Source organism: Vulpes lagopus, chromosome 8 (assembly GCF_018345385.1).
Source record: "Vulpes lagopus strain Blue_001 chromosome 8, ASM1834538v1, whole genome shotgun sequence".
Taxonomy (NCBI): domain Eukaryota; kingdom Metazoa; phylum Chordata; class Mammalia; order Carnivora; family Canidae; genus Vulpes; species Vulpes lagopus.
Window position 1 is genome coordinate 134,451,969 of NC_054831.1, and position 26,124 is coordinate 134,478,092.

General features: G+C 65.1%; 1 protein-coding gene across 8 annotated transcripts in view; it reads left to right on the forward strand.

Moving 5' to 3' along the window:
• Positions 1-25,572, forward strand: part of CASZ1 (castor zinc finger 1) — a 141,506-nt gene extending 115,934 nt beyond the window's left edge. For 7 of the 8 annotated variants that reach the window (XM_041765248.1, XM_041765251.1, XM_041765254.1 and 4 more), the window contains 17 exons: positions 28-504; positions 3,313-4,147; positions 5,036-5,104; positions 6,535-6,625; positions 7,333-7,497; positions 8,408-8,580; positions 8,816-9,669; positions 11,929-12,064; positions 12,284-12,347; positions 13,644-13,798; positions 13,908-14,030; positions 14,933-15,271; positions 16,726-16,924; positions 17,534-17,705; positions 19,226-19,377; positions 19,497-19,638; positions 21,923-25,572. In XM_041765248.1, coding sequence (XP_041621182.1) covers positions 28-504; positions 3,313-4,147; positions 5,036-5,104; positions 6,535-6,625; positions 7,333-7,497; positions 8,408-8,580; positions 8,816-9,669; positions 11,929-12,064; positions 12,284-12,347; positions 13,644-13,798; positions 13,908-14,030; positions 14,933-15,271; positions 16,726-16,924; positions 17,534-17,705; positions 19,226-19,377; positions 19,497-19,638; positions 21,923-23,058 — 5,282 coding nt within the window. In that variant the 3' untranslated portion in view covers positions 23,059-25,572. The other variant, XM_041765255.1, reaches the window with a different exon arrangement.
• The last annotated feature ends 552 nt before the right edge of the window (positions 25,573-26,124 follow it).

Genomic DNA, 26,124 nt, shown 5'->3' on the forward strand with positions numbered 1-26,124 from the left:
CTCTGACCCCTCCGTCCACGCCCGCAGCTGAAGGCACCCGGTGCACCGACCCGCCCGCAGGCAAGCCCGCGATGGCGGCCAAGCGCAAAGGCGGCCTGAAGCTGAACGCCATCTGCGCCAAGCTGAGCCGCCAGGTGGTGGTGGAGAAGGCGGCCGACGCAGGCCCCCAGGCCGAGGGCAGCCCGCTGCGGCCGCGGGACCGGGAGGCCGGCGTGGCCCGGGGTGCCCGCAGCGAGGAGGACAAGAGGCGCGCGGTGATCGAGAAGTGGGTCAACGGCGAGTACAGCGAGGAGCCCGCGCCCGCACCTGGCCTGGGGCGGATCGTCCGTGAGGGCTTGGAGCTGCCCCCCGAGGGCGTCTACATGGTGCAGCCCCAGGGCTGCAGCGACGAGGAGGACCACGGCGAGGAGCCCCCCAAGGATGGCAGTGCCGTGGCCGAGGAGAAGGAGTCCGATGGCGCGGCCTCCAAGGACGACAGCGGCCCCGCCACCAAGCAGGCCTCAGGTAGGTGTTGGCCGCCCGGGCTGGTGGACGGAGGGGCAGAGGGCATGATGCCGTGGGGGGCCCAGCGGGAGAGGGGGGATCCTGGGGCCACGGCAAGAACAGGGGAGACTTGCTAGGGGCGGAGCGTAGCTTCCCAGGTGTGTGCGGGCTGGGGGCGGCCGTGCGCACAGTGGGTCCGGGGAAGCAACGGATGAGGACAGACTACGGTGCCCACACCTACGTCAGGGGAGCCTGCGGGGGCCGGTGGGCCCCAGGAGCGCAGAGCGGAGCTCCAGGCTGGGCCTACTCACCCACCCGCCCCAGCCCTCTCCTGGAAGCCGTCCCCTTCCCAGGGACACTGGCTGCCCCCCCGCGGGACCTCGGGCTGGGGCACAAGGGCCGCAGGATGGCCCCAGCCGGCCAGTGTGCATATCCCGTTACACCCACCTGCCCCGGGCATGCTCCTCTGGTTGACCTCTTCCCACGAGGTGGCCGAGGCCCGGCCCTCCACTGCCTCCTTGTCCTTAGACTCAGAGCTGCCCAGAGCTCCTTCCACTGCACGGGGAGGGCCTGCAGCCTCGGGGGGACAGGGGTCACCAGCGCTAGGGTGGAACCCCGGGTCCGGGGTCCCGGCTCTGGCTCCCAGCCTCCCTCAGGCCTGTGCGTGGGTCCCCGAGCTCCCCTGCCTGCTCCCCGACCCCTTCCCCTGCAGCGAGGGGCGCATCTCATCCCTGCGCGGGGAGCCCTGCGCAGCCACATAATTATGCATATAAGATATAAACAGAGCTGTTTAATTATCCTTCGCCACATCAGTGACAGAGTAATTAACAAACATTGCAAGATCAATGAGGAAAAGTGTGACCTTCAGTTTCCTCTGATAGGAAAAGCCCTTGCCGTTCCCAGACACAAGGTGATTGTGCTGAGCCAGAGGGGAGGGAGGGACGGGGACCGGCGGTGGTCCGTCGGGGCCCCGCTCTGCCCTGCTGCTGGCCTCGCTCTCCCCAGGAGGACAGCTGGGACGTAGGGGCCGGGCTGGAATTGCCCCCGGCGCTGCTCCCCAGGCTGGAGGTGCCCTGGGACCCCGTCCGGTCCGCCCTGGGCACCAGGGAGAAGCCGCCGGAGCCCTCGCCGCCCACCAGGCGCAGACCCCTCCTCGGGGCCGGGGGCTCACGCGCGTGCAGGCCTTTGGGCTGCCCCAGACCCCCGCCGGGCCCCCTCCCTCCTCTGAGCCGCCTGCCCTTCTGAGCCTCCTCTCTGCCATATATAGTGAGGGCCAGCTGCCTCCTGCTATTTTTAGCCCCTTTCCCTGGTCCCTGAACCACTGACTCTCGCAGCCAGCGCCCACTCCTCCCAGGCCGGGCCCCCAGCCCAACGTGACCTGAGGGCAGGTCGGCGCCCCCCCCAGCCACCCCGCTCCAGGGAACGGCCGTCTGCCCACCTGGGGTGCCAGGTGCTGCCTGCGACTGCCCTCTCCTTACTAGACCCCGTGGGCTGGGATGCAGGTCAGGAGGTGACCCCCATGGGTCCTGGGCTTCCCAGCCCTTCGTGGGCTGCGGCCTCCCCTACGGAGCCCTGAGGACTCGCAGCCTGGGGTCCTGCTGCTCTGAGTGCGCCCTGCTTTGCTGGCTCAGGCGACCGTGGAGGAAACACGCGTGTCCCTGAGGCCTACGGGGGCCTCTCCCCCGTGCACGCCTGCCCCCCAAGCGGGGCATGGCACGTAGGAGGTGTCAGTGTCTGCACGGGAGTGAGCACACCTGTGTACACCGGGGCCCCACATGTGTGCTGTGTGCGCAAGGAGGCAGGTCTCCACAGGAACCCCCCTGGCAGAGTGGGGTCGTCTTACCTCCACCATCACGAGACTCATCCTGGGAGACGCATGTAGGGTCTGGGGTGGTTTGTGGACCTGCGAGGGTGGCCAGGGTGTGCGCACGTGTGTTTGCTCATGTCCCAGCGGGGATGTCGCTCCAGGATCTCGGTGAGGCCACAGTCAGTCCGCGGCCAGGGCTGGCGAGGCCAGCATCTCAAGCCCCAACCCTCTCCCCAGGGTGACCTTCCGTACCCAGAGCTCCAGGATGACGGGAGGAGGCTTGTAGGGTTCCCCACAGCATGACCCTCCCCTGGGGCGAGCAGCCCCAAGTGAGTCTGGGTGAAGGTGCTGGCAGGGCTCCTGCCCCCTCAGCCCTGTTCCCTGGGGCCCTCAGCAACCGTGGGCGGGGGGGTGGGAGCTGGTGGGGAGACAAGAGGCCAGCTCCTGGGGATGCTGGGGCAGGCCCTCCACCTCCGGGGACGAGGGGCTGCGTGTCCACCTGGGGGGTCCGGGAGAGTCCTCCATGCAGGTGGGCTCAGCCAGTCCCTCCCCGACCGTGTCCGCCCCCCGGGGGTTCCCCCCCGACTGCCCGCCGCCCCATATCGCTCCTGTCCCCAGCCCCTGTGTCACCCCAGCCCTGGAGGCAGGTTGGGATCTGGCCTTACTTCCAGTAAAGTGACTTCTCTTTCATATTAGGCCAAGGCGAGAGAGAGGAGACATTTATGAAACTTTGTTTAATGTACTGAAAAGCCATCGGCCAGAACATTTAGGAAATTGATTTTCCTGGCATTGATGAACTCGTTTTATTTTACCCCGGTATTAATTACTTTTTTTTTAAACAAATTAATTTAAGAGTCGTAAAACCTAACAAGTGAGCCAAATGTCCATAGATCATGTCGTGCTCCGCCCCCTCCCCATGCCAGCCTCCTCCCTCTGTGGGTGGCGGCTCATGGGAGGGGTGCCCCCCACCCCTTGGCGACCCTGCTGCCTCCCAGGGGTGACTGGCTCTCCCCATGCCGCAGGAGAGGCCTCCTCGCTCCGGGACTACGCTGCCTCCACCATGACCGAGTTCCTTGGCATGTTCGGCTACGATGACCAGAACACGAGGGACGAGCTGGCCAGGAAGATCAGCTTCGAGAAGCTGCACGCGGGCTCCACCCCCGAGGTGGCCACCTCCTCTGTGCTTCCCGCCTCCGAGGACGCCCTCAGCAAGCGGGCACGCTTCTCCAAATACGAGGAGTACATCCGCAAGCTCAAGGCCGGCGAGCAGCTCTCCTGGCCAGCCCACAGCAGCAAGGCCGAGGAGCGGGCGGGCAAGGAGGTGGTGGGGCCCCTGCCCGGCCTGCGGCTGCCCAGCAGCACAGCTCACCTGGAGACCAAGGCCACCATCCTGCCCCTGCCCTCCCACAGCAGTGTCCCCATGCAGGGCCTGGTGGCCCGCGCCTCCAAGTACGACTTCTTCATCCAGAAACTGAAGACAGGCGAGAACCTGCGGCCCCAGAATGGGAGCACCTACAAGAAGCCATCCAAGTACGACCTGGAGAATGTCAAATACCTACACCTCTTCAAGCCCGGGGAGGGCAGCCCCGACATGGGCGGGGCCATCGCCTTCAAGACCGGCAAGGTGGGGCGCCCCTCCAAGTACGATGTCAGAGCCATCCAGAAACCAGGTCCCGCCAAGGCTCCGCCCACCCCCAGCCTGGCTCCTGCGTCCCTCCCCAGCATGCCCAGCGCTCCCAGCGCCCCCGGGCCGGGACCTGAGCCACCTGCCTCCCTGCCTTTCAACACTCCCGAGTACCTGAAGTCGACCTTCTCCAAAACAGACTCCATCACCACGGGGACTGTCTCCACCGTCAAGTAAGGCACCCCCCCATCCCGAGCCCGGGCCCGGGCCTAGGGTCGCCAGGACGGGAGGCCCACGTCTCTGCCTCCGAAGCCCGTCCTACCTTATGCATGTCCAGCACGCACCCCGGTTAACATACGCTCAGGTTCCCATCCACACACACACACACACTCGCTCATGCCCGGGGTGTGGACCGGATGTCTTGCTGCATGCACACTCGCTCTCACATACCGCATGCTTCTGTGCCTGTGCTCATCTGCTGACACACACGCCGGGCACTACTGTGACCCCCATTTGCCAGTGACAGGCGCTCTCTGCCTCAGAGGCAGCCTTGAGGGGGGCTGGGGCAGCCCAGGTCTGAGTTAGGGGCTCTGGCTCCACCCTGGTGACCTTGGCTTCCCCGGTTGAAAGCCTGGGCCCTGGGGAAGGCAGCCTGAGAAGGCAGGAGTCTGGGGTGGGGCTGGCCACACTCATTGCTAACCCCCAGGCAATGGTAAAATTACCTGTGGCTCAGTTGTGTGGGGCTGGGAGAGGCCCTCCCCACCCCCCACCCCCACTTGAGGCAGAGCCCAAATCCTAGGAGTTGACCTAGGGAGCTACCCGCTGGCCTTGGAGCTGGGGGAGTAGGTTTCTGACCAGCTAACCGCTTGTGCTTGGCACAGCTCTCGCCCCTTCCCCTGGGGGCTTCCCAGCGTGCAACGGGGGTCAGGCCCCAGCTTCAGGGCTTCCTAGCCCTCTGGACGCCCGTCAGGCCCACGACTGAGGAGGAGCCTCAGGACACGACAGAGCAAGAGAAGGAAGGGCCAGGGCCCCAGGGCCCCAGGGCAGGGAGCTGCCCCCAGCCGCTCCCGGGGCGTGAGGCTACCCTCCGCTAATCAGCTGTGCCCTGTGTCTCTCGCCAGGAATGGATTGCCCACAGATAAACCAGCTGTCACCGAAGATGTAAACATTTACCAGAAATATATCGCCAGGTAGGCCCCTGGGGCGGAGACTGCCCTGGAGAGAAGGTGGGGTGGTGCCAGGAAGCCTGGGGCCTGTGGGACTGTAGGTGCGTGTGACGGCCAGTCCGGGGGGCCTGCTGCTTCCCCCCCCTTGCACTCATGCCCTCAGATCACCCGAGGGTCTATCTGCGCCCCGTCTCAGAGTCCCTTGGGGTCTGCCCCCTTGATGTGGTCTGGGCCGCACACCCTCAAGCCCTCGGCAGGGCCTGGTTGCAGGTGAGCCCAGGGTACCACCACAGTGGACACAGAGCCCCAGTGGGATGCGGGCCAGCGCAGAACGGCATGGGGGGTGTGGGCAGGTGTCCTCTCCGGCCTCAGTGTGCTCCCTGGGCCAGGCCTTGATCCTCGCCGCCCGACTCCAGACCCGCTCCTGAACATTTTTAAGGCAGGTGAAGCACCTCCCCTCCGCAGACTCCCCAAGTCAGGCCGCCGAGGGCCGGCTTCTGACCAGGCGGCACAGGGCAGGGGCCGCTCTCGGCCTTGTCTTTCTCCTGACCTTCTAGGTTCTTCCCATCCCTCCTTGTCTTTTTAGCTTTGCTCCGTTCTCTCTATTATTATTATTATCATTATTATTAGGGCCTCAGCAGATGGCCCGTTTGGCAGCTTGGATGTAAATGTGTGTTTGCAAGTGGGGGTGTCCGCCCCTGCCCTGCAGTCTGAGGCCAGCCTTCTCCCTGGTTGTGGGCTCTCCCCAGAGCAGCCGTCACCAAGACACATGCATGCCCCCGCAGCCTCGGGGCCCGGGCAAGGCCCGGGGTTTCCTGGGCGGCAGGCAGCGGTCAGGCAGCGTGGGGCTCCTGGCTGTGGAGTCGGCTGGAGAGCACGCTCCCTGCCGCAGGAAGCCGAACAGATGCTGTGCTTTAAAAATTCATAACCCTGGGCTGTTTCAAGTGTCAGGAAAGCCCAGGACAGACAGAGGCTTTAACGCCTCTCAGCAGCCGGGCCCTCCCAGCCTGCATCTCCAGCACCTGGCTTAGCACCCGGGGGGCCCACGGGCGGCACCTGCAGGATAGGCAGCAGGGCCTCACTGCCCACCTGCCCCAGGCCTCTGCGCCTGTCTCTGCTCTGACCTCTGGCCCACCCCAGCTTCTTCCTCTCCACCTTGGTGCTAGGCCCGTGTGCCTCAGTGGGCCCTCATTCCCAGGACAGGGAGACAGGTCTGCAGTTCAGTGGCTCGAGGATTCCCCGCAGGAGCAGTCACTCCCCCTGGCCTCCTCAGGTTTCTGACACTTGACCCCATGGACTACCTGCCCCTCCTCCGCCCCAGAGCCCCTTGTTTCCCAGGGACAGTGTCCCGGTGAATGGACAAAGAATTTCTTGGCTGCTCTGGCCAGGGGCCTGGGAAGAGTCCTCCTGGGGCTGCTGCCCGGAGAGGCCTGAGCTCACCGTCCTCCCTGCAGGTTCTCGGGCAGTCAGCACTGCGGCCACATCCACTGCGCCTACCAGTACCGAGAACACTACCATTGCCTGGACCCCGAGTGTAACTACCAGGTAGGACCCAGTGGGTGCCCGCCCAGCCCCTGCCCCTGAGAGGGGCTCCTCAGAAGCGGGGTGGAGGTGCTCGGTTCCACTCAGGCTGCCTGAGCTTAACTCAAGCAGGCAGAGAACCCAGAAATCTAGCAGCTGAATAGGCATCTGATGGGATCTGGAGCCATCTGCATCCCTGGGATGGTAATTGGAGCTCCCGTCCCAGGGAGCCTGCCTGGCCCCAGGGTCGGGCCAGCAGGCGTCGGCACCTTACCTGACCCCTCCTGGTGTCCTCATGAGGGCGGTAGTCCTGCCCCCTCTAACAGGATAACCCTGAGGCTCAGACTGTGACTTAGGGTCAGGGCCTCCCCTGGGGAGCACGGGGCTGGTCAATGAGAGAGGAGTGCGGGCTGTCCCCTCTCGCTCACCAAGGAGCCCAAGCTGGCACAGCCCGTGTGTGGTCCCGGGCAACCTGAGTTCTCAGCCATTGGAACCTGGGTCTGAGGGGCCCGGCCTGATTCGGCTTCTTTGCTCCTGGGCGTGACCACTGGGAGCCTGGCAGGAGGTCAGGGCCGGGTCCGTGGCTCCGGAACCCTCTGAATCGCTCCGTGTCTGGTGCCCTGTGCTGGCCTGGGGCCCTCCAGGAGCAGGAGTGCTTACGGGGAGAGCGAGGCCCAGTGCTCGGGGCAGGTGGCTGGCCCGGCCCCCACCCACGCAGCTGTCTCCCGCAGAGGTTCACGAGCAAGCAGGATGTGATCCGACACTACAACATGCACAAGAAACGCGACAACTCCCTCCAGCATGGCTTCATGCGCTTCAGCCCGCTGGACGACTGCAGTGTCTACTACCACGGCTGCCACCTCAACGGGAAGAGCACCCACTACCACTGCATGCAGGTGCCCCTCGCGCTCCCAGGGCAGGGAGGCCGGGGTTGGGGCGCGGTGGGGGACACGGCCTCGGGCGAGGGGCCTCCCTGTCTCCTGGCCCGGCACGGGGGGCGCAGGCGTGGGCAGTGGCTGGCGGGCCAGGGCGGGGCTGTCCCCATGGCCATACTTGGTGCGGGTGAAATTCAGGGAGCTGTTTATACAGACCGACATTTTTCAGGCTTTAACACCAAGAGCAGAATTGCAAATGGTTCCTGAGGAGGTTTTTGTTTAATTCTCTGTTTTAATGCCACGCAGAGTCTGGGCTTTTTCAAGGTGTCAGGTCCAGAGGGAGCGACTTGGGGTTGCAAATAGCAGCCGGCGCGCCTCCCCCGGTATTTGTCAGGGGGTTGTTATGGGCTCCGTGGAACAGCCGGGGCCGGGAGGAGAGGGGGGCTTGCTCTCCGGGCCCTGAGATGGTGCAGACACTGGCACAGCCCAGCCTTCAAGAGTGCTCAGATTCCACTGGTTTTTACTCAATATGGCAACGTTGCCTGCCTTGGCCCAGCTGGGGTGGGGTGGGGAGGGCCCCGTGCCAGCAACTGTCCACTAATCGAGTCCTGGGCTGAAGGTGACCGCTAGGCCCCCAGGTCCGGCCCTGCCCACTGCCGGGGGCTTTGGAAGTAGAGCCACAGAGTAGGACCCCGAACTCACCTCCTGTGGGACAGGACCACTGCACCTGTGCCAGCAGGTGTCCAGAGACCCGAAGGCAAATCAGCCCTCGGCAGAGGCCAGGCCAGGAGGGCCGGGGGGTGCGAGAGGCTTTCCACTGCCTGGATGGAAGTTTGCGGGGCCGGTGCTGCCCCTAGGAGGGAGGTCAGCCTCTGACTGTGGCCCAGGGTTGCCCGGCCTCTGTCCCCCTGACGGCCAGTCTGCCCTGCAGGTGGGCTGTAACAAGGTGTACACGAGCACGTCAGACGTGATGACCCACGAGAACTTCCACAAGAAGAACACCCAGCTCATCAACGATGGCTTCCAGCGCTTCCGAGCCACTGAGGACTGTGGCACGGCCGACTGCCAGTTCTACGGGCAGAAGACCACGCATTTCCACTGCAGGTGAGCAGGGCTGGCCAGGCCGCGGGGAGGGATGGGGACCGGCCATGGGGATGGGGACGGGGACGGGCCCGCGGGGAGGGATGGGGACGGGCCATGGGGATGTGGACGGGCCCGCGGGGAGGGACAGGGACGGGCCACGGGGCCGACGGCTCAGGGGGTGTGGGCGGGGGGCCGCCCAGAAGCTCCTCCGGGTGCCCGCCTGGGCCCTGCCACAGGCTCCCCGTGTCCCGTCCAGGCGCCCCGGCTGCACCTTCACCTTCAAGAATAAGTGTGACATCGAGAAGCACAAGAGCTACCACATCAAGGATGACGCATACGCCAAGGACGGCTTCAAGAAGTTCTACAAGTACGAGGAGTGCAGGTACGAGGGCTGCGTGTACAGCAAGGCCACCAACCATTTCCACTGCATCCGCGCCGGCTGCGGCTTCACCTTCACCTCCACCAGCCAGATGACCTCCCACAAGCGCAAGCACGAGCGCAGGCACGTCCGCTCCTCGGGCGTGCTGGGGCTGCCGTCCTCGCTGCTGGGCTCCAAGGACACGGAGCACGAGGAGTCGAGCAACGACGACCTGGTCGACTTCTCGGCCTTGAGCAGCAAGAACTCCAGCCTGAGCGCCTCCCCGACCAGCCAGCAGTCCTCCGCCTCCCTGGCCGCCGCCGCCGCCGCCACCGCCACTGCCACCGAGGCCGTGCCCAGCGCCGCCAAGCCTCCCAACAGCAAGATCCCCGGGCTGCTGTCCCAGGGCCTGCCTGCATCCATCCCGCTGGCGCTGGCTCTCTCCAACGCAGGCCTGTCCACCGCCGCCCCCTACTTCCCCATCCTGCCGGGTCGGAGCAGCACCTCCCTGCCTGTGGGCACCCCCGGCCTCCTGGGCGCCATGTCGTCGGGGGTGGCTGCCTCCGCGGCTGCTGACACCCCCACTCTGGCCGCCTCGGGAGCCGGCGACTCAGCCCCGGCGGCTGCCACCTCCGTCCCGGTGCCACCCGGCTCCATCATGGAGAGGATCTCTGCGAGCAAGGGCCTCATCTCGCCCATGATGGCCAGGCTGGCCGCGGCCGCCCTCAAGCCCTCTGCCACCTTTGACCCAGGTGAGCAGGCTGGGCTCTGCCCAGGAAGCACGCGGCTCACAGACCCCCGGAGCCCGCAGCCTGGGTGTGCAGAATGGAGCGGGAGAGGGGTGGGGGTTGGCGAGGCCCGTGTTCTGCGCCCGCAGCCTCTGCCTGCCCAGGCCCCCATCTTTGCCTGGTCTCTGCCTCCTACTGTTAATTTGCTTTTCGGGGCCTCTCGCTCTGGCCTGTGCACCCCACCCCGGGCAGCTCTGTTCCTTCATCTGTGAAGAGGAGGCGGTTAAGCCAGGCCTCGGCCTCGTGGGGAGCTTTTGCATCCTGGGGAACTGTTCCTCGCCAGCTGCCCTGACACCACCCCACCTCGTCCCAGGACCAGCCCCCGAGGAGAGCAGTCCCAGAGCCCCCACGTTTCCCTGGGGCCCCCTCTCTGTCTCCTGGCAGGGGCTCTCAAGGGGTGCTTGAGATTCACACCCATCCAGCCCCACGAGGCCGGGGACATCCTTCTGGCCTCTTCCTGTCAGTCAGCGAGGTCTGATAGAACTTTCTGCCACCACGGAAATGTTCCATCCTGCGCTGTCCACCACGGCAGGCAGTAGTCACAGGGGGCTGCCAGGTGCTTGAAGTTGGCCGTGAGACCAGGGAACTGGATTTCAACTGGAATTGTTTAACGTAGTCACGCCCGGCCCTCAGCTGCCACATGGGACAGCACGGCCGTAGCCTCGTGGTCGCCCTGCTGCCCTCCCTCTGGCTCACCGAGGACCGCGGTTCTCCTTTCTCACGTTTTCTACTTTTTAAATAAGTCTTCTGTGTTTCTGAAACTCTCCGGCTTTTCTGTTCACCTGGCTCCTCCGCTCCCTCCCCCGTCGTGCTTAGCCGTCCAGCAGCCCTGTGCTCGGGAGGGCCTCCTGGGCAGCTGCGGGTGCGAGGGACCCAGCTGCGGGTCGAGGGCACAGTCCTGCCTGGAGGAGCTGAAGGAACAGTGGGGGCGGCCAGCTCGGGCCCCACAGTAGGAGGTGGCCAAGCCCAGACTCGCACCTCGGTGGCCCGGCTCCTGAGCCCAAGAGCCCTGCTCCCCTGTGAGACCTAAGGTCCTTGCGGCCCAGCCCAGGGACCTGCCCAGACCTCCCGGAGGGCCTGCCAGTGCTTGGCCAGGGGGCCCAGCCATTTCCCAGGGGGTGGGGGAGCTACCGGCAGGTGGACTCAGACTCTGAAAACCGTGCTGTCCCAGTGGGACACTCCTGTCAGCAGAAGTGGAGCGGCCCACCTTCCATCCCAGGTGCGGGAGGGACAGCAGGTCTGCCCGGGGCCGGGCCCCCCTGGGCAGCTGCCGGCCGGCTGGGGTGGGCCCCCTTCAGGGCCACGCTGGGCTCTGTGGCCACACGGGCAAATTCTTCCCTTTCATTAGAAAAGTCTCCTTCCCCCAAAAGAAAGGTCAAGGGGAGGGGGCCCACTTGCTTTTATTTTTTAATAAAACACCACTTGCTGCCTGTGACAAGGCCGTGTCAGCCGCAGCAGCGCCTCGGGGCACAGTACTAGTTCAGCCCCTTGGGGACGGCGGGGCGAGCTCGGTGGGCACGCTCCCGTCAGCAGCCTCCTCCGCCCCACTCTGCTCGGCCTCCCAGTCCTCTGCCCACCCGGCTGCAGCCTTCCCCCAGTGGCCGCACCCCGCCAGCCCCCTGCAGCCCACCCGGCCTCCCTGCCCTGGGCAGCTTGACGGCGAGGTCACATAGTTTGAACCGCTCTGATTGGCCGTCAGCTTTCGTAGCCCTGACACAGTGGATGCCCCTCCTAGGCATGCTCAGTGGAAGGCAGGGCGGTCGCCTCGGCAACAGGGGGCCGGGGACCCGCCAGGGGCGGGGGGGCGCAGCTCCCAGTCTGGATCTGCCACTTCCCCTCAGCATTAACAGAGTCTTTAATAAAAGCCTAAGCGGCAGCCCCACAAATTGACTGTGACAGTCGGTGGAGAAAATGAAGGGCCCCCACCCCTGTGCCAGCCCCCTCCCCAGCCTCCCGCCCTGCTCCTCCAGGAGGCCCTGAGCCAGGACAACTTTGACATAATTTTGCAATAATTATCACTTGAAGAATTGCCACACAGGGGTAAGCGTCACAAGTGATCATGTCAGTGGGGAGAACCTCTGACCAGCAGCCGGGGCTCCCCCAGGGGCTCCTGCCCACCCAGCCCCCCCGCGCTCCCTGCCCTGGGGGTGGGGGGGTCCAGTGTGTGCCCCCCACCGAGGCCCGAGGCCCCTCTAAGGCCGTCTTCCCTCCCCTCCCCTGTAGGAAACGGGCAGCAGGCCACCCCTGCCAGGTTCCCCCCGGCCCCGGTGAAGCAGGAGCCCGGTGAGAATGCTGGCGCCCCGGTTCCCCACGAGGTCTCCCAGGACCGCAGTTTAGACCTGACGGTGAAGGAGCCCAGGTGAGGCGAGGCCGGGGCCTCCCAGCTCTGCGCCGCAGCAGGAGGCTCTGGGACCAGCTCCCTCAGAGTCAGAGTTGGACCCCACCGAGCAGGGGGCCACCCTCCTGCCTGGGTGGATACAGCAGGCGCAGCGGGGCCCTGGGCGTGGGCTGGGACGGGTGGGAATCTGGGCTCCGTCCCACGTACATCTGAGCTAAAGCCCCTTGGTTTGTGTTCCAGTAATGAATCAAATGGCCACGCAGTCCCAGCAAATTCATCTCTTTTATCCTCGCTTATGAATAAGGTAAGAACCATCCATCACACGCCTCCCGTTCCCCCACCCAGAGAAATTAAAGCTGTGCTGGGGGGTGGGGGGGATGTGTTTGTTTTTTAATGTTTTGCCTCTAATAAGATGAGTTTGTACCATTTAAATTTTGAGGCCATTTTTCATCGGATATAATTTCAGAGCCACTGCTTACAAATTAATTTAATGAACTGGCTGAAGAAATATATTCCAGCCTCTGACACCCTTTTTTTTCCCTTCAGATGGAGGGCTCCAAAAGCTTTTCCGAGCCCTCTAACTTCTTCTGCTCTCAGTTATTAATTTTATTTATTTATTTTATATATTTTTTTGTTTGTTTAAAAAGGGGGTGGGGGAGGGGCCCTAAAGTGGGAGCAAAGCATCAATTTCCACTTTTCGGGTTGAGTAATGGTCTCGGACGCCTTCCACAGAGGTCGCTCTGAAATATTTATTTTAAATAATGCAGGGTCTTTGTAAATTATACATCATCTCAAATATATTTTCCCCCTTCACATGATAAATTTGACTGTAGCAAGATTAATTTGGTTACCGCACACGAGTGACTGCCGAGGCAGCCGGGCCTGGGCCGGACCTCACGGGTGGGGGGGTCCCGGCTGGACCCTTGGCAGCGAGGGAGCCTCTAGTGCCCTTTGCCCTCTGCGGCGGGCCCGTGCCCTCCCCTTCCCGCCCTCCCTCCTTGCTCTCTTGCTCTCCTTTTTCCTTCTCGGGTCACTGCCCCCCCCATTCCTTCCTGTTGGCGGGGGGTGGGGGGGCACGTGCCATGTGGGTCGAGCCTTGTCACGGGTTCACCCTCCCCACTCCCTGTTGAGGCCCAGCAGCCCTGAGCCACCCTCATCTCCCCCAAGAGCCTCCCGCCCTCCCTCTCTGCTCCTCCTTTGTGTGCCTTCTCTTGTTCTCAAGGAATTCTTAGGGGTTCCCCCTACCTCCTCCTCCTGCACTTCTTTTGAAAACCTGGCAAGAAAATAAGCAGGGAGCCACGAAGTCTGGGAAAAGCTAGGCTGGAGTGTGTGCCCAGAGTCCCGGCCTTCGCTCTAGTGATGGATCTTAGCACCACGGGGTCTGTGTGGAGGAGCCCTGGCATCTCCACGGGGCCAGGGTAGCGCCGCACCCCGTGGCAGCATCCACCCATAGTGGGCTCGGCTGTGGCCGGAGCTGCATGGGGCCAGGCCTCCTCTCTCCTCGGCTGCGCTCATCCTCTGCGAGAGCCGTGGCAGCGCCCACGGTGGCACGTGTGTGTCTTGTCCCCAGCCTGCAGCACGGCCCCTGTCCCCTTTGCAGATGTCTCAGGGCAACCCTAACCTCGGCAGCCTGCTGAACATCAAGACGGAGGCGGAGGCCAGCGCCGCCGTGGAGTCCTCGCCCTTCCTGGGCAAGGCTGTGAAGGCGCTGGTTCAGGAGAAGCTGTCTGAGCCCTGGAAGGTGTACCTCCGAAGGTGAGGGGCTTCCTGGCAGAGCAAAGGAGCAGGGAGGGTCGTGGTGGCCGGTGCCCTGTCGTGGTGGCCGGTGCCCCAGGGTCTCCTCTGACCATGGTTCCTCTGCCAGGTTTGGCACCAAGGACTTCTGTGACGCCCAGTGTGACTTCCTCCACAAGGCCCACTTCCACTGCGTGGTGGAGGAGTGTGGCGCACTTTTCAGCACCCTGGACGGAGCCATCAAGCATGCCAAGTGAGTGGGGGTCCCGGGCCCTGCACCCCACCTCTGGGTGAGGCTGGGCGAGGCTGGGGGCTGCTCGGGCCTCCAGCTGCTTTCCAAGCAGGACCGTGTGCAGCTCCCAGCAGACCTCAGAGGCTGAGCTGGCCACTTAGAAGGTACCGCCTGAGAGAAGGCGGGCTTGCCCCATCCCTCCACCTGCTCAGCTCCTAGCAGGGTCCTCGGAGCCCGTCCAGGCGCCACTTAGAGCCCCGGAGCAGAGTCTCCTGCTGCCCCCCGCTCCCCACACCCCACCCCCTGCAGCCCGGCAGGCACCCCTACCTGATGCTCCCTGAGAGTTAGCTGCACAGACCCCTGCTCTGACCCAGGCAGGGACCCTAGGAGCAGGCCTTTCCAAGCCCAGCATCGTGGATTTGTAGATCCTCTTTGGCCTAAAAATAATGAAATTAATTTGTAAACCCATTGAGCTGAAAAGCACAGGCCAGCCGCCTGCTGTAATGGAACGCAGGACGCGCAGACATTTAAAACAGACTTTCTCTGCTGCTGGGCCCCAGCTCAGGCTCCACTTGCTGCAGGAGAGCCAACCTCGGAGGCTGAGACCCACCTTTAACTCTCAAGCAGATTCTGGAAGCACAGACTTCGTGCCCCAGGGCCTGTTGTCAGGGGTGGGTCACCCCACAGCACGAGGGTCACAGGGGAAGGTGTAGTGAGGGCCAGGCCGGGAGCCCAGGTGCAGGACCAGAGGACGCAGCCGTTGGCTGCCAGTCCTTCCTTCCTGGTAGGACCCCGCCCCGAGCTGGGGGCTGGGGAGGGCACCACGGCCCCTCAGGTGGATGGGGCCGACCCCAGGGAAGGGCTCCCTGCTCCGGGCTCTCGTCACTTCCCACCGGAGACGCTGGCGCCTCTGCCTGTTGCAGCTTCCACTTGCGGACGGAGGGAGGAGCTGTGAAGGGAACCGCAGAGGCCGCCTTCCCCGCCACCGCGGCAGAGACCAAACCTGCCTTGGCCCCCTCGTCCCCGTCGGCACCTCCCGTCACCACAGCCACGGTTTCCGCTCTGGAGGGTCCCACTCCCAGCCCGGCCGCTGTGCCCTCCACCCCCACGCTGCTCGCCTGGAAGCAGCTGGCTTCCACCATACCCCAGATGCCTCAGATTCCAGCGCCAGTGCCTCACCTGCCCACTTCGCCCTTGGCAACGACTTCTCTAGAAAACGCCAAGCCCCAAGTCAAACCCGGATTCCTCCAGTTCCAGGAGAAGTGAGTCCCTCGATGAGCCGGGAGTCCCGTGTCCCCCGCGTGTCTCGGGAGTAGGTGCTAGCAAGGGCAGCCGCGGAGGCCACTGCCGCTCCCTCTGCAGGTAGCCCTGGCCGTCCCCAGCCTCTCTGGGACACCGTCGTCGGGCCGGGTCTTTCTAGCCAAAGACACTGCTGCTCTGACCTCCCTGCCTGCTCCCAGAGCGGGCAGCTGGCGAGGGGTGGGGGGAGATGACACTGTGAGGACCGGCTCGGGTGGGCTGGGAGGGGCGGTCGTTGCCTGGCAAGGAGGGCAGCATCGGCTCTGCGCCTCCCTGTCGGTGTCTGTGGCTCGCTCCCGCGGCCCAGCCTCTGCAGAGCAAGCTAAGTCCTGGGTCGGGGGCGAGGGGGCTAGGCCCCCTCCAGGCCCACGCCCACCTGCACGGTGGTCTGAGCTCTCAGGGGTGGAAGGGCCCTTCCTCATTGGATGGTGGTGGCGCCTTGTGGCGAGAACGGTGACTCTGTATCGTGATGTGTGCGGCTTCCTGTTCTCAATAAAAGTAATAAATTGGATGTGAACATACACGGCCTGAGTGGCAGCTGTCCTCCCTCTCTGAGCACCTGGGGCTGGGCCTGTGGCATGGAAGGGGACCTGCACTCCTCTCCGTACCCCCGGAGCTCCCCTTCCTCCGTCCCGCCCCCCACGGCGGTAGCCCTCCCAGTTTCCCCAGCTTGGAGGATTCCCAACCCGGGGCCACCGAGGGGGCAGCCGGCCAGGGCAGGGGGCCGGGGCAGGGCACCCCCGCACCTATGTGCAGCGCAGGAGGCAGGTCGTGGGGCAGGGCAGCTGCGGCCAGGGCAGGCCAGCACGGGGGCTCCGCCCCGCACCCCACCGCCCCCCCCAGGCTCCACCACTCAGCTGGCCTGTGAGGTCCTCTGAGTGGGTGGGAGCCCCACACCCCGGGCCGACCCTGGGGGCCCCCCTGGCAGCCGTGTGCCTCAGCAGGCCCCGCACCAGGTGCACATTCCCACTGGAGCTTCCTGGTAGGGCTGCCCACCCATCTGCACCCTGTCAGTCAGCCACACCCCGGGCAGTGCCCGTGCCAGGCCGCCAGGCCCTCACTGGCCCCCTGCCAGGGCTGGCCGCGCCATCTCGCACTTTCACATCCAAGAGGTTACTGCAGCCGTCCTTATCTATAATCCTGAGGTGTGGCCATGGAAACTACGTGTCCCAGCATGCAATGCTCTGGGCAGCCTGCACACTGCAATCCTTCCTGCACCTCCAAGCTCCAAAAAGAAGGCAGGACTGCATGCTGGGATCTGTAGTCTCCTCTGGCTGGAGCCACTCGTTGAGCAGAAGGGCAGCCCAGGGGCCATTCGTCCGGGCCGCACCACAGCACGAGGACTGTCAGGGCGTCAGGGTGTCGGTGGGGAGGCCCCGGGATGCCACTGATCTTCTGGGCTGTGGTTTCATTCCAGCGATCCCTGCCTCGCAACGGACTGCAAGTATGCCAACAAGTTCCACTTCCACTGTCTCTTCGGGAACTGCAAGTACGTCTGCAAAACCTCGGGCAAGGCGGAGTCGCACTGCCTGGACCACATCAACCCCAACAACAACCTGGTCAACGTGCGGGACCAGTTCGCGTACTACTCGCTTCAGTGTCTCTGTCCCAACCAGGTCAGTGCGGGGGCAGGGGGCAGGGGGGCCCGGGCCCAGCTCCCCCTGGCAGGGATTCTGTTCCTTACGCCCGTTTGGAATGGTTCTCCTCCCGTCCCTGGAGGCTGCCAGGAGCGTCCAGGTTGGTGGTCCGTCAGGAAGGTCCCGTGTTGTCATCCCTGCCCACAGTGGGGACTCATCCAGCAGCCACTGTGCACTTGGCATCGTCCCGCCCGTCCTGGAACTATGCTCCCTTCCCCCGGACGCCTACAATTTTAAAATTCTAGGCCCGTCGGACAGCTAGAGATTGAACTGTCCGTGCCCCAGACAGGAAGGGCGGATCAAGGTCACACATAGGCGGGGCCTAGTCCTGGAGGGGGCTGGTGGGCAGAGCGCCTCGAGAAGGAGCCTGGTCCCAGGGCTGGCGGCCAGAGGACAGTGCTAGCATTGATGAGCGATGTCTGCCCCGGGTGTGGGATTGGCTGGCAGGACCGCCAGGAAATATGTTTCAGTCGAGTGGCCAAAGGGACACACTGCTTTCTGACCCGAGATTCTGAGCAGGGAAGGGCACATGCGCCGGGGCCTGCCACGGCCCGGTGGGAGCTCCTGACCCTCCCGCCCTCCCTGCAGCATTGCGAGTTCCGGATGCGCGGCCACTACCACTGCCTGCGGACCGGCTGCTACTTCGTGACCAACATCACCACCAAGCTGCCGTGGCACATAAAGAAGCACGAGAAAGCCGAGCGGCGCGCAGCCAACGGATTCAAGTACTTCACCAAGCGCGAGGAGTGTGGCAGGCTAGGTACTGGCGGCCGGGGTTGGGGGCAGCGGCAGGCGGCAGGGGTCGGCTCTGGCCCCCGGGGCCCTGGTGGCCTCGGCCCCCTCTCCTGGTCCCCACCTCTCAGCCCTGCCCAATGGCAGACCAGACACCGAGGGCGACTGGGGGCAATGGCCCCCTCCCTGCCCCCCGGGAACTGCCACGTGGCAGAGGCAGGCCCTGACCCTGTGCTCTTTACTTCCCCCTCAAGAGGCCACGCAGGTGACATAGGAGCTCTTGAAGTTGCCCGCCCTGGGCTCTCTTTCCAGGGCTTTCCCTCTGAGGGCTTTGTGCAGAACGGACTCTGCTTCGTCAGCTCATTGGTTCGTTCAGCAGGTGCTTAGGGAGGAACAGCTGCACGCGGAGCAGCTGTGGCAGGAGGTGGTAGGGGTGGTGGCAGTAAGGGTTTTCAGGGTCTGCTCTGGCCGGCACCACGCTTGGTGGCTTGTCTGCTGGACAAGCAGGTACATGGTGGGTCAGCCCAGAGCATGTGACCTGTGACCCAGGACGACCCAGGAGGAGGTGGCCCCGGGGCCGGGAAGGCCACACATGATGGCCCTGAGCTTTGCAGCAGATGCTGGGGAGCTGAGTCGGGGAGAGCTGGGCCCTCCGCAGGGAAGCTGTCCGGAGGCCCCCCCCGACCGAGGCCCCCGTTGCTCCCTGCCCCAGCTGCCCTGGGGATGCCCATGGGGCGGGGGGTCTGCAGGCGGAGGGCCTCAGGATAGAGCCCCATGTTCAGGGCCTGCGGGTATGGGGCGGGAATCGGTCAGGGAGACACGAGGGGCCGGGAGGCAGCTGGGGTGCTGGGCGGGCCTGCCGGGCCTCAGGTGCTGGCGCCCGGTGTGGGGGGCAGAGGTGGGGCCGCTGCCGCTGCAGACGGCCCCTCCATAGGGAAGGGGTGAGCACTCAAAGCCCCTGCCAGAAAGGGCAGGAAGCAAACCTTCCTTTCAAGTATTAATTCAGAAAGAATTCAGAGGGTTGGTAGCCGTAGCAACAGGTGTCAACATTCGGTGGCCCGTGCTGTCCTCCGGCTCCTCTGACGGGTGTCGGGGTGCTCTGGAGCCATCCGTATTTACTCAACTTTCGGGGTTGTCGGTGGTAGTTGGGGCCAAACAAAGCTGGGGATGATACAAGACACCTGGCCAGCCCCGGTGCCATAGCGACGGGCAGGCCTTCACCTGCCCCGTGCTGACACTGTTTCAGCCCTGCCTGCTGTTTGTTCTCGGCCCAGAGGGAGGCGGAGGTGGGTGGGGGCAGGGCAGGGCAGAGGCTCCCCGGCGGCGGGCAGGCCCCCGGGCTCCCACGGGGGACATGGAGACATGTCGTGCTTGCCGGAAGGGGGCAGACCTGGGGACAGGTCATCAGGGCCTCTCGCCCCCGGGCCCGGGCCCTCTGAGGGCAGGGGAGGGGGCCCGGCCTGCCACTGTCACGGGCTCCACGCCAGGCCGCAGGGTGGGGCCAGGCCTGGGGGGCGCGGGGGCTGACGGCCGTGGGTGCGTCTGCAGGCTGCAAGTACAACCAGGTCAACAGCCACTTCCACTGCATCCGCGAGGGCTGCCAGTTCTCCTTCCTCCTCAAGCACCAGATGACCTCCCACGCCCGGAAGCACATGCGGAGGATGCTGGGGAAGAACTTCGACCGCGTGCCCGCCTCCCAGGTAAGGGCGGCGTCCCAGGCCGTGCCCCCTCCGCCCGAGGTGCCGACGTGGCCCGCGTCCCACTCCTGCTTCCGGCGGGTGGGCGGCCCCCTCCTGAGTGCCCCCCCACCGCCTTTCAGGGCCCCCCGAGCCTGATGGACACGGAGACTGATGAGTACATGGACTACACGGGCTGCAGCCCGGGCGCCGTGTCCTCCGAGTCGTCCACCATGGACCGAAGCTGCTCCAGCACCCCCGTGGGCAACGAGAGCACCGCGGCAGGTGAGCGGCGGCCGGGCCCGAGCAGCGGGCCAGGAAGAGACGGCCGGGCCGGCCAGGTGGCCCGAGCGGGGACAGGGCCCGCCGGTCGGTGGGACATGGGTCGTGGAGGCCACCGCCCGCCGGCACCCAGGCGTCGGCTTCAGTTCCCAGGCGAGGACCCAGGCTTGTCCTCCGAGCGCCTGGACCAGCAGCACAGGCCCCGGCGGAGGGGCAGGTAGGCCGGGGACCGCCAGCGCCCGGCCCGCCAGCGCCCGGCCCGGCCCCACCCCCGCGGCGCCGCCTGAGCCCTGCGAGAGCCCCCGCACAGCCTCCCCGGCCTCTCCTCCTCTGCCGTCTCCTTCCCGTCTCTCCTGGCGCCTCTCTGCTCCTCATCTGTCCACGTGTTTTCATATCATACTTGCTTCTGCCATCGGGTTTCTCATTTTGGTTCTTTTTTGTTTGTTTTTTGTTTGTTTTGGTTTTCTTTTTTTTTTTTTTCTGCTTTTCTCCACCCTCTCCAGGCTGCCCGGCTCCTCCTCCTCCTCCTCTTCCTCCTCCTGCTGCCGCTGGCGACGAGGCTGCCCGCGTGGCTCCGCAGCCCGCACTGACCCCGTCCTTCTCAGCGGCCGTGCTGCGGGCACCCCTCCCCTCCCTCCCATGCCTCTTTTCTCCGCCCTGTCTCTCATACTCTCTGCTCAGTGCCACTCTCGGAGCCACCCGGGGCCTGGGCCACCCTGTCAGCAGCCCACCCCGCTTCCCGCCCGCCACTGCCACTCCAACTCCAGTAAAAAGTGACGTCCCCGTAGTTCAGGATGCCGCAGGTAACTCGCACGTGCCTTTTCGCCAGCCTTTGTCACCCCAGCTGACCCTTGAGGCTGTGATCGGGGACCTGGCCTTTTTCCTGTGGCCTTGCTGGGCTGAGGACAGGGCCACCTGGTCCCCTGCGGACAGCTCCTCTACACTCCCGCTCTGCGCCGGGTCCGGGCGGGCTCCTGCCACCAGCCAGAACCCGCAGCCCCGGAGCCAGGCAGGAGGACAGAGGGAGGCTCTGTGGCCCAGGCCCCGGCCATGCTCAGTGATGACTCCTGACCTCCCCCCCCGCCCCCCTGCAGATCTGATGATCTGCAGGGGTGGGACCTGCCCTCCCGGCCCTCTGGTGCACCCATCACCCGCCTCTGCACGTTCCTTTGCTCATTTGTGTCTCCCATTCTGCCTGACTGCTGGGCCAGCACGGCACCAGGTCTCAGGCTGTGGCCAAGGACAGGGCAGGGGCCCCGTGTAGGGGGTGCAGCCCATGGAAAGCCATCGCAGGCATAACCAGACGACCCTGTGACCTTGGCCCCAAAGCAGCCACTCCTCACTCACCTGACCTCCAGGCCCCAGGCCTGTGTGCTGTGCTGGGCACCCCCACCCCGTGACAGAGCTTGGTGTCCCCTGTTAAGGGTGGGTGGCTGGGTAGGGCCCCTAGGCGGATGATGCCGCCCAGCGGGGCCCCGGAGGCTCGCGGCTCTGTAGGCAGGTTGGGGCGGGCTGCACGGGTCAGCCCAGGGGGAAGCCTGGAGGAAGCCCACCTTGGCCTTGCGCAGGGTCGGGCCCCAAGCTTTCTCTCTGGTTTCTAGGGTGTGGAGCAGGGAGTGCGAGGATCGCGGCCTTCCCCCCGGGGGCCTGTGCCGCGCCAGGGGGCTGCTTGCCCCTCACCCTGCAGCTGTAGGGCCCATGGTGCGTCCCAGAAACGGGGTACAGGACTAACCACGCTGACGGGTGGAGGCAGGCAGCCCTGCCACTGGGGCGTCTTAAGTCTAGGGGAGCCGTTGGGGCACAGGTGGGCGCCCCTCTGTTGGCCGAGGCCTGGCCACTCAGCAGGGCCGGTGTCTCCCAGCAAACGGGGGGCCCACGACCCCAACAAGACCAGAACGAGCCTTCTGGCAAGAAGCGGGCAGGTGTCCCTCCCGCGGGGAGTTACAGTCCCCCGGCCCCCCTGGCGGACAGGTGGGCGCCGCGGAGGAGGGGCCCTCATCAGAGGCGGTGCAGGCCCGGGCCGCGGTAGCCGCGCTGCGCCGCCCACATTCCCCCTTCGGCTTCAGTCCGAGCCCGCGTCCCCACTTCCTGCCCGAACCGGCCAGAGCTGCCGAGCGCCGCCCACCGCGGAGCCTGTGCGGCCGCCCCGCAGGCGGGGGTGACCGAGGGCCGGCTGGGGGCGTGAGCGGCCGTGGGGCCCCGGGAGCCGGGGTGGGGGGCAGGCGGTCGGCGCCCTCGGGTCAGCGCTCCGGGTTGCTGACCGCGCCCCGCCCCGCCCGCCCCGCAGGGAACACCATCTCCATGCCCGCGGCGTCCGGGGCCAAGAAGCGCTTCTGGATCATCGAGGACATGTCGCCCTTCGGCAAGCGGCGCAAGACGGCGGCGTCGCGCAAGATGCTGGACGAGGGCATGATGCTGGAGGGCTTCCGGCGCTTCGACCTGTACGAGGACTGCAAGGACGCCGCGTGCCAGTTCTCGCTCAAGGTCACGCACTACCACTGCACGCGCGAGAACTGCGGCTACAAGTTCTGCGGCCGCACGCACATGTACAAGCACGCGCAGCACCACGACCGCGTGGACAACCTGGTGCTGGACGACTTCAAGCGCTTCAAGGCGTCGCTGCGCTGCCACTTCGCCGACTGCCCGTTCTCGGGCGCGAGCACGCACTTCCACTGCCTGCGCTGCCGCTTCCGCTGCACGGACAGCACCAAGGTCACGGCGCACCGCAAGCACCACGGCAAGCAGGACGTGATCAGCGCGGCGGGCTTCCGCCAGTTCAGCTCGAGCGCCGACTGCGCCGTGGCCGACTGCAAGTACAAGCTCCGCTGCTCGCACTTCCACTGCACCTACCCCGGCTGCCGCCACACGGTGGTCGGGATGTCGCAGATGGACTCGCACAAGCGCAAGCACGACAAGCAGGAGCGCGGGGAGCCGCCCGCCGCCTCGCCCGGCCCCGCCGGCGCCCCGGACGCCGCCCTGCCGCTGGGCCCCGAGCCCGCGCTGCTCTTCCTGCCGCCCGCCGCCGCCGCCGCCGCCGCCCCCGCCGGCCCCGCGCCCGCCGGCCCGGGGCTGGGGCTGGGGCTGGGGCCGGGGCCGGGGCCGGGTCTGGGGCCTGGGCTGGGCGACCCCGGCGACCCCGGCCCGCCCGACGGCCCCCGCGACGGCCCCGCCGCGCCCGCGCCCGGCCCCGCGGCCGGGGAGTCGTCGCAGGAGGACGACGAGGAGGAGCTGGAGCTGCCCGAGGAAGACGCGGACGACGACGAGGACGACGACGAGGACGACGAGGACGACGACGACGATGACGACGACGACGACGAGGACCTGCGCACCGACTCGGAGGAGTCGCTGCCCGAGGCGGCGGGGGCGGCGGGGCCGGGGGCGCGGAGCCCGGAGCTGGCGGCGCCCGCCGCGGCCTCGCCCTAGCCCTAGCCGGCGTCGGGGCGGGGGCGCGGGGACCGGCGGGGACCGGCGGGGGCGCCCGGGGCCGCTGCGACTCCCGCTGTACGAGACGCGATTTGTGCGTCGGCCGAGCCGGGCGCGCCCCCGCGGCCCCCGCCCCGCCCCGCCGCCCCGCCGCCCCGCAGGTGCTTCCGGACCCCGAGTCCGTCTCAGGACAGAGGCGGGGCCCCCCTCTGGTGCTCCGGGCCCCCCGCCCCCCGCCCCGCCCCGAGGACCGGCTGCGAGCGCCCCTCCCCCCGGCTGCCGGCGGGGGTCTTCTTCAGGGAAACAGAAGGTGCTCTTGTCGGGGTGTCCTCCCCCGGGGAGCGGCCCCGGGCCCCACGACCGCGCCGGCGGGACTCCTCATGCTCAGGACTGGGGGGCGCGGCCCCTGCGGCGGAGACGCGGCCCGGGGCGCAGGGCGGAGGGAGCCCAGCCGGCCCCCGGGGGTGGGGGTGGGGCGGGGGCGCCGCGCGGGGACCCCGGGGCGCGGCCTCTGCGGCGGGGGCCTCGGGGCGGGGGCGCAGGGCCCGGCGGGGCCTCGGCCACCCACGCCGTGGAACCGGAAGGATACCGCTCTCCGGGGCTTTAATATTCAAAATGGGGAAAAACGCGAGAAAGTTGTACAGTATTTTTCCTGTAAAGGTTATTATTCTACATAGAACAAAAAAAAAAAAACACAAAAAAAAGGCAGGCGGGCCGCGGGAGCACAGGCCGCCGCGGCCCAGCCCGGTTGGACGCCGAGTGCAATCGCTCACGCGGGACTTCGTTCCACTCGTTTTCGGGGCCTTACCCGAGTGAGGCTGTCTCGACAGTAGCACTGACGGGAGCTGCGCGATTCCAACTTTTAACTTGAATTTTGTAGAAACAAGGAAAAAACGACTATTACTGTTGATACAAGTTTGTAGTTAACTTAATTTTGAGTTTTTCTCTATTGGTTATGCGTGTGGCTTTATAGGGTTTTTTTTTTTTCCCAGTTTGTTATTTTTAATTTTTTTTGTTTGGGATGCTTCTTTGCTGGTGCAACCCACCCAGGCCAGGTCCCCGCGCCCCGAGCCCGCAGGTCCGAGCGGGCTTGAGAGGAAGGCCCACGCGGCAGGGGCGCCCGGGGCGGCTCGGGTCCTGGCCACCGGCCTGGCTCGGGGGACCCTGAGACTCGGCCTGTCACCCCGATCGCCGAGGGGGCCTCACGCGACGGCAGGGGGCACTGGGTTTTTTTTTTCTTTTTTGTCCGTGTGTGTGTGTGTGTGTGTGTGTGTGTGTGTGTGCGCGTGTGCGCGTGCGCGCGTGTCCTTTTGGCCGCCCACAGCCCGGGAGCCAGGACCACCTGCGCTTGGGGGGGGTTGGGGGGTCCCACTGAGCGCACCTGACGCAACAGGAGCAAATCCTCGTCCGAAACAGCCCCGCGCAGAGCCTCCCGAACTCTGTGGGCGCCGCGCTGCTGCCGAGCGCTCGCCCAGACTCTGCCCTCCACCGCCCCTGGGTGCGTGGAGGGAGTTTTGTAAAGGAAAAAAAAAAAGAAAAAAACAAAACACAAAAACATTTTTCAATGTAGCAGACTCTAAAAAAAAATTTAAAAAAAAAAGAAAATCGAAGATGCCGACAGTGCGAAGTCTAGCCTTTTGTAACCTTCATATTGCACACTAGGACTATAAGCCATTGCTAGCTCATTTTGAATTTTAATGTGTAATTTTTGTTTTATTTTCTTTCTGTGGGGAAAATGCTTGATCCACCAATGCTCTTTTTAATGTTTTATAACTATGTATGTGTATATATATAAATATAAAATAATATGTATGCACATATGTGTGTGTATATATCTATATGTATATACATATATAGATATATAGAGATATATAGAGAGGTTTTGAGACGAAAACTGCAGAACGTGAAAACCGAACTGAACAGCGTGTGCTCTGATTACTTGAATCTGGTCTCCTCGGCACCTGGTTAACTGAATATTTTTCCACTTGAATTTAGCGCTATTAGAAATTTAATATATGTGTTTTATTTATTTGATTTTTTTTTTTTTTTTGCATGACTGATGCAAGGTTTGACATTTTCACTCAATAAAAACTGGAAAAAAACCTATCAAGTTTTTTATTTTTAAAAGGAGCCCCAGGTGGGCTGGCGGGGAGCCGGCGGTGTGGACGGCGTGTGTGCCAGGGCGGCGTGGGGAGGGCCCGGCGGGCGGGTCTCGCCTGGGCTGGGGCCGGTCGGGGGGCGCAGGCCCTGCCCACCCGGGGCGGCCGGAGGGCACCGTGCCTGGCGAGGCCGCTGGGCAGGCGCTGGGCAGGGTCCTTCCTCCTTCCTGCAGGGACCTGCCCGGGCGGGTCGGCGCGACCCGGATCCCATCCGGATGCTGGCCCGGCTCCTGCCTGGAGCACCCGGCGGCATCGCTGGGCCTCGGAGGGAGCGGAGGCGCGGGGTCCACCGTGAGGAAGTCGGGGTGCCGCACCCCGCAGCGCATTGCCAGCGCGGCCCCAGCCCAGGAGGCCCTTCCTTTCCTTCCTTCTCCCTGGAACGCAGCCCACGGGCTATTTACATAAACATGTTAGTAACAGACGCGAAAATATATACTTTTTTCTGTCTTATTAAAATGTTCAAGTTGGAACTCGCCTATTGTTTGTGGATATCTCGATTCTGTTAAATAAAACAGTGACTAATTTATGGGGTAAAACGCAAGTTCAACAAATTAAAACCATTATTGGAGCTTCGCAGGCCCTGGTGGGCCGAGCAGCCCTCCCGAGGGGCCTGAGGGGCGGCCCAGAGCCAAGCCCGGGCCTGGCGGACCTGGCGGCGAGGCGGTGCGGAGCGCCCGGCTGCCTGCGGCCGCGGGGGGGCCCAGAGGACGGGGCGGGCAGCGGCCCCCCCGGTCTCCACGGCCCAGAGAGCCCTCGGGGTCCGCCCGCGGGGGCGGGAGGGAGGCCCAGCCTAGCTGCGGGCAGGCAGGAGGCACCAGGGCCAGGGCGGGGGTCACTGGCTCTCGGGGCGACCCTCCCCACAGCCTGAGGGCGAACAGGCCCGTGACCGGCAGGATGCCCGTCAGAT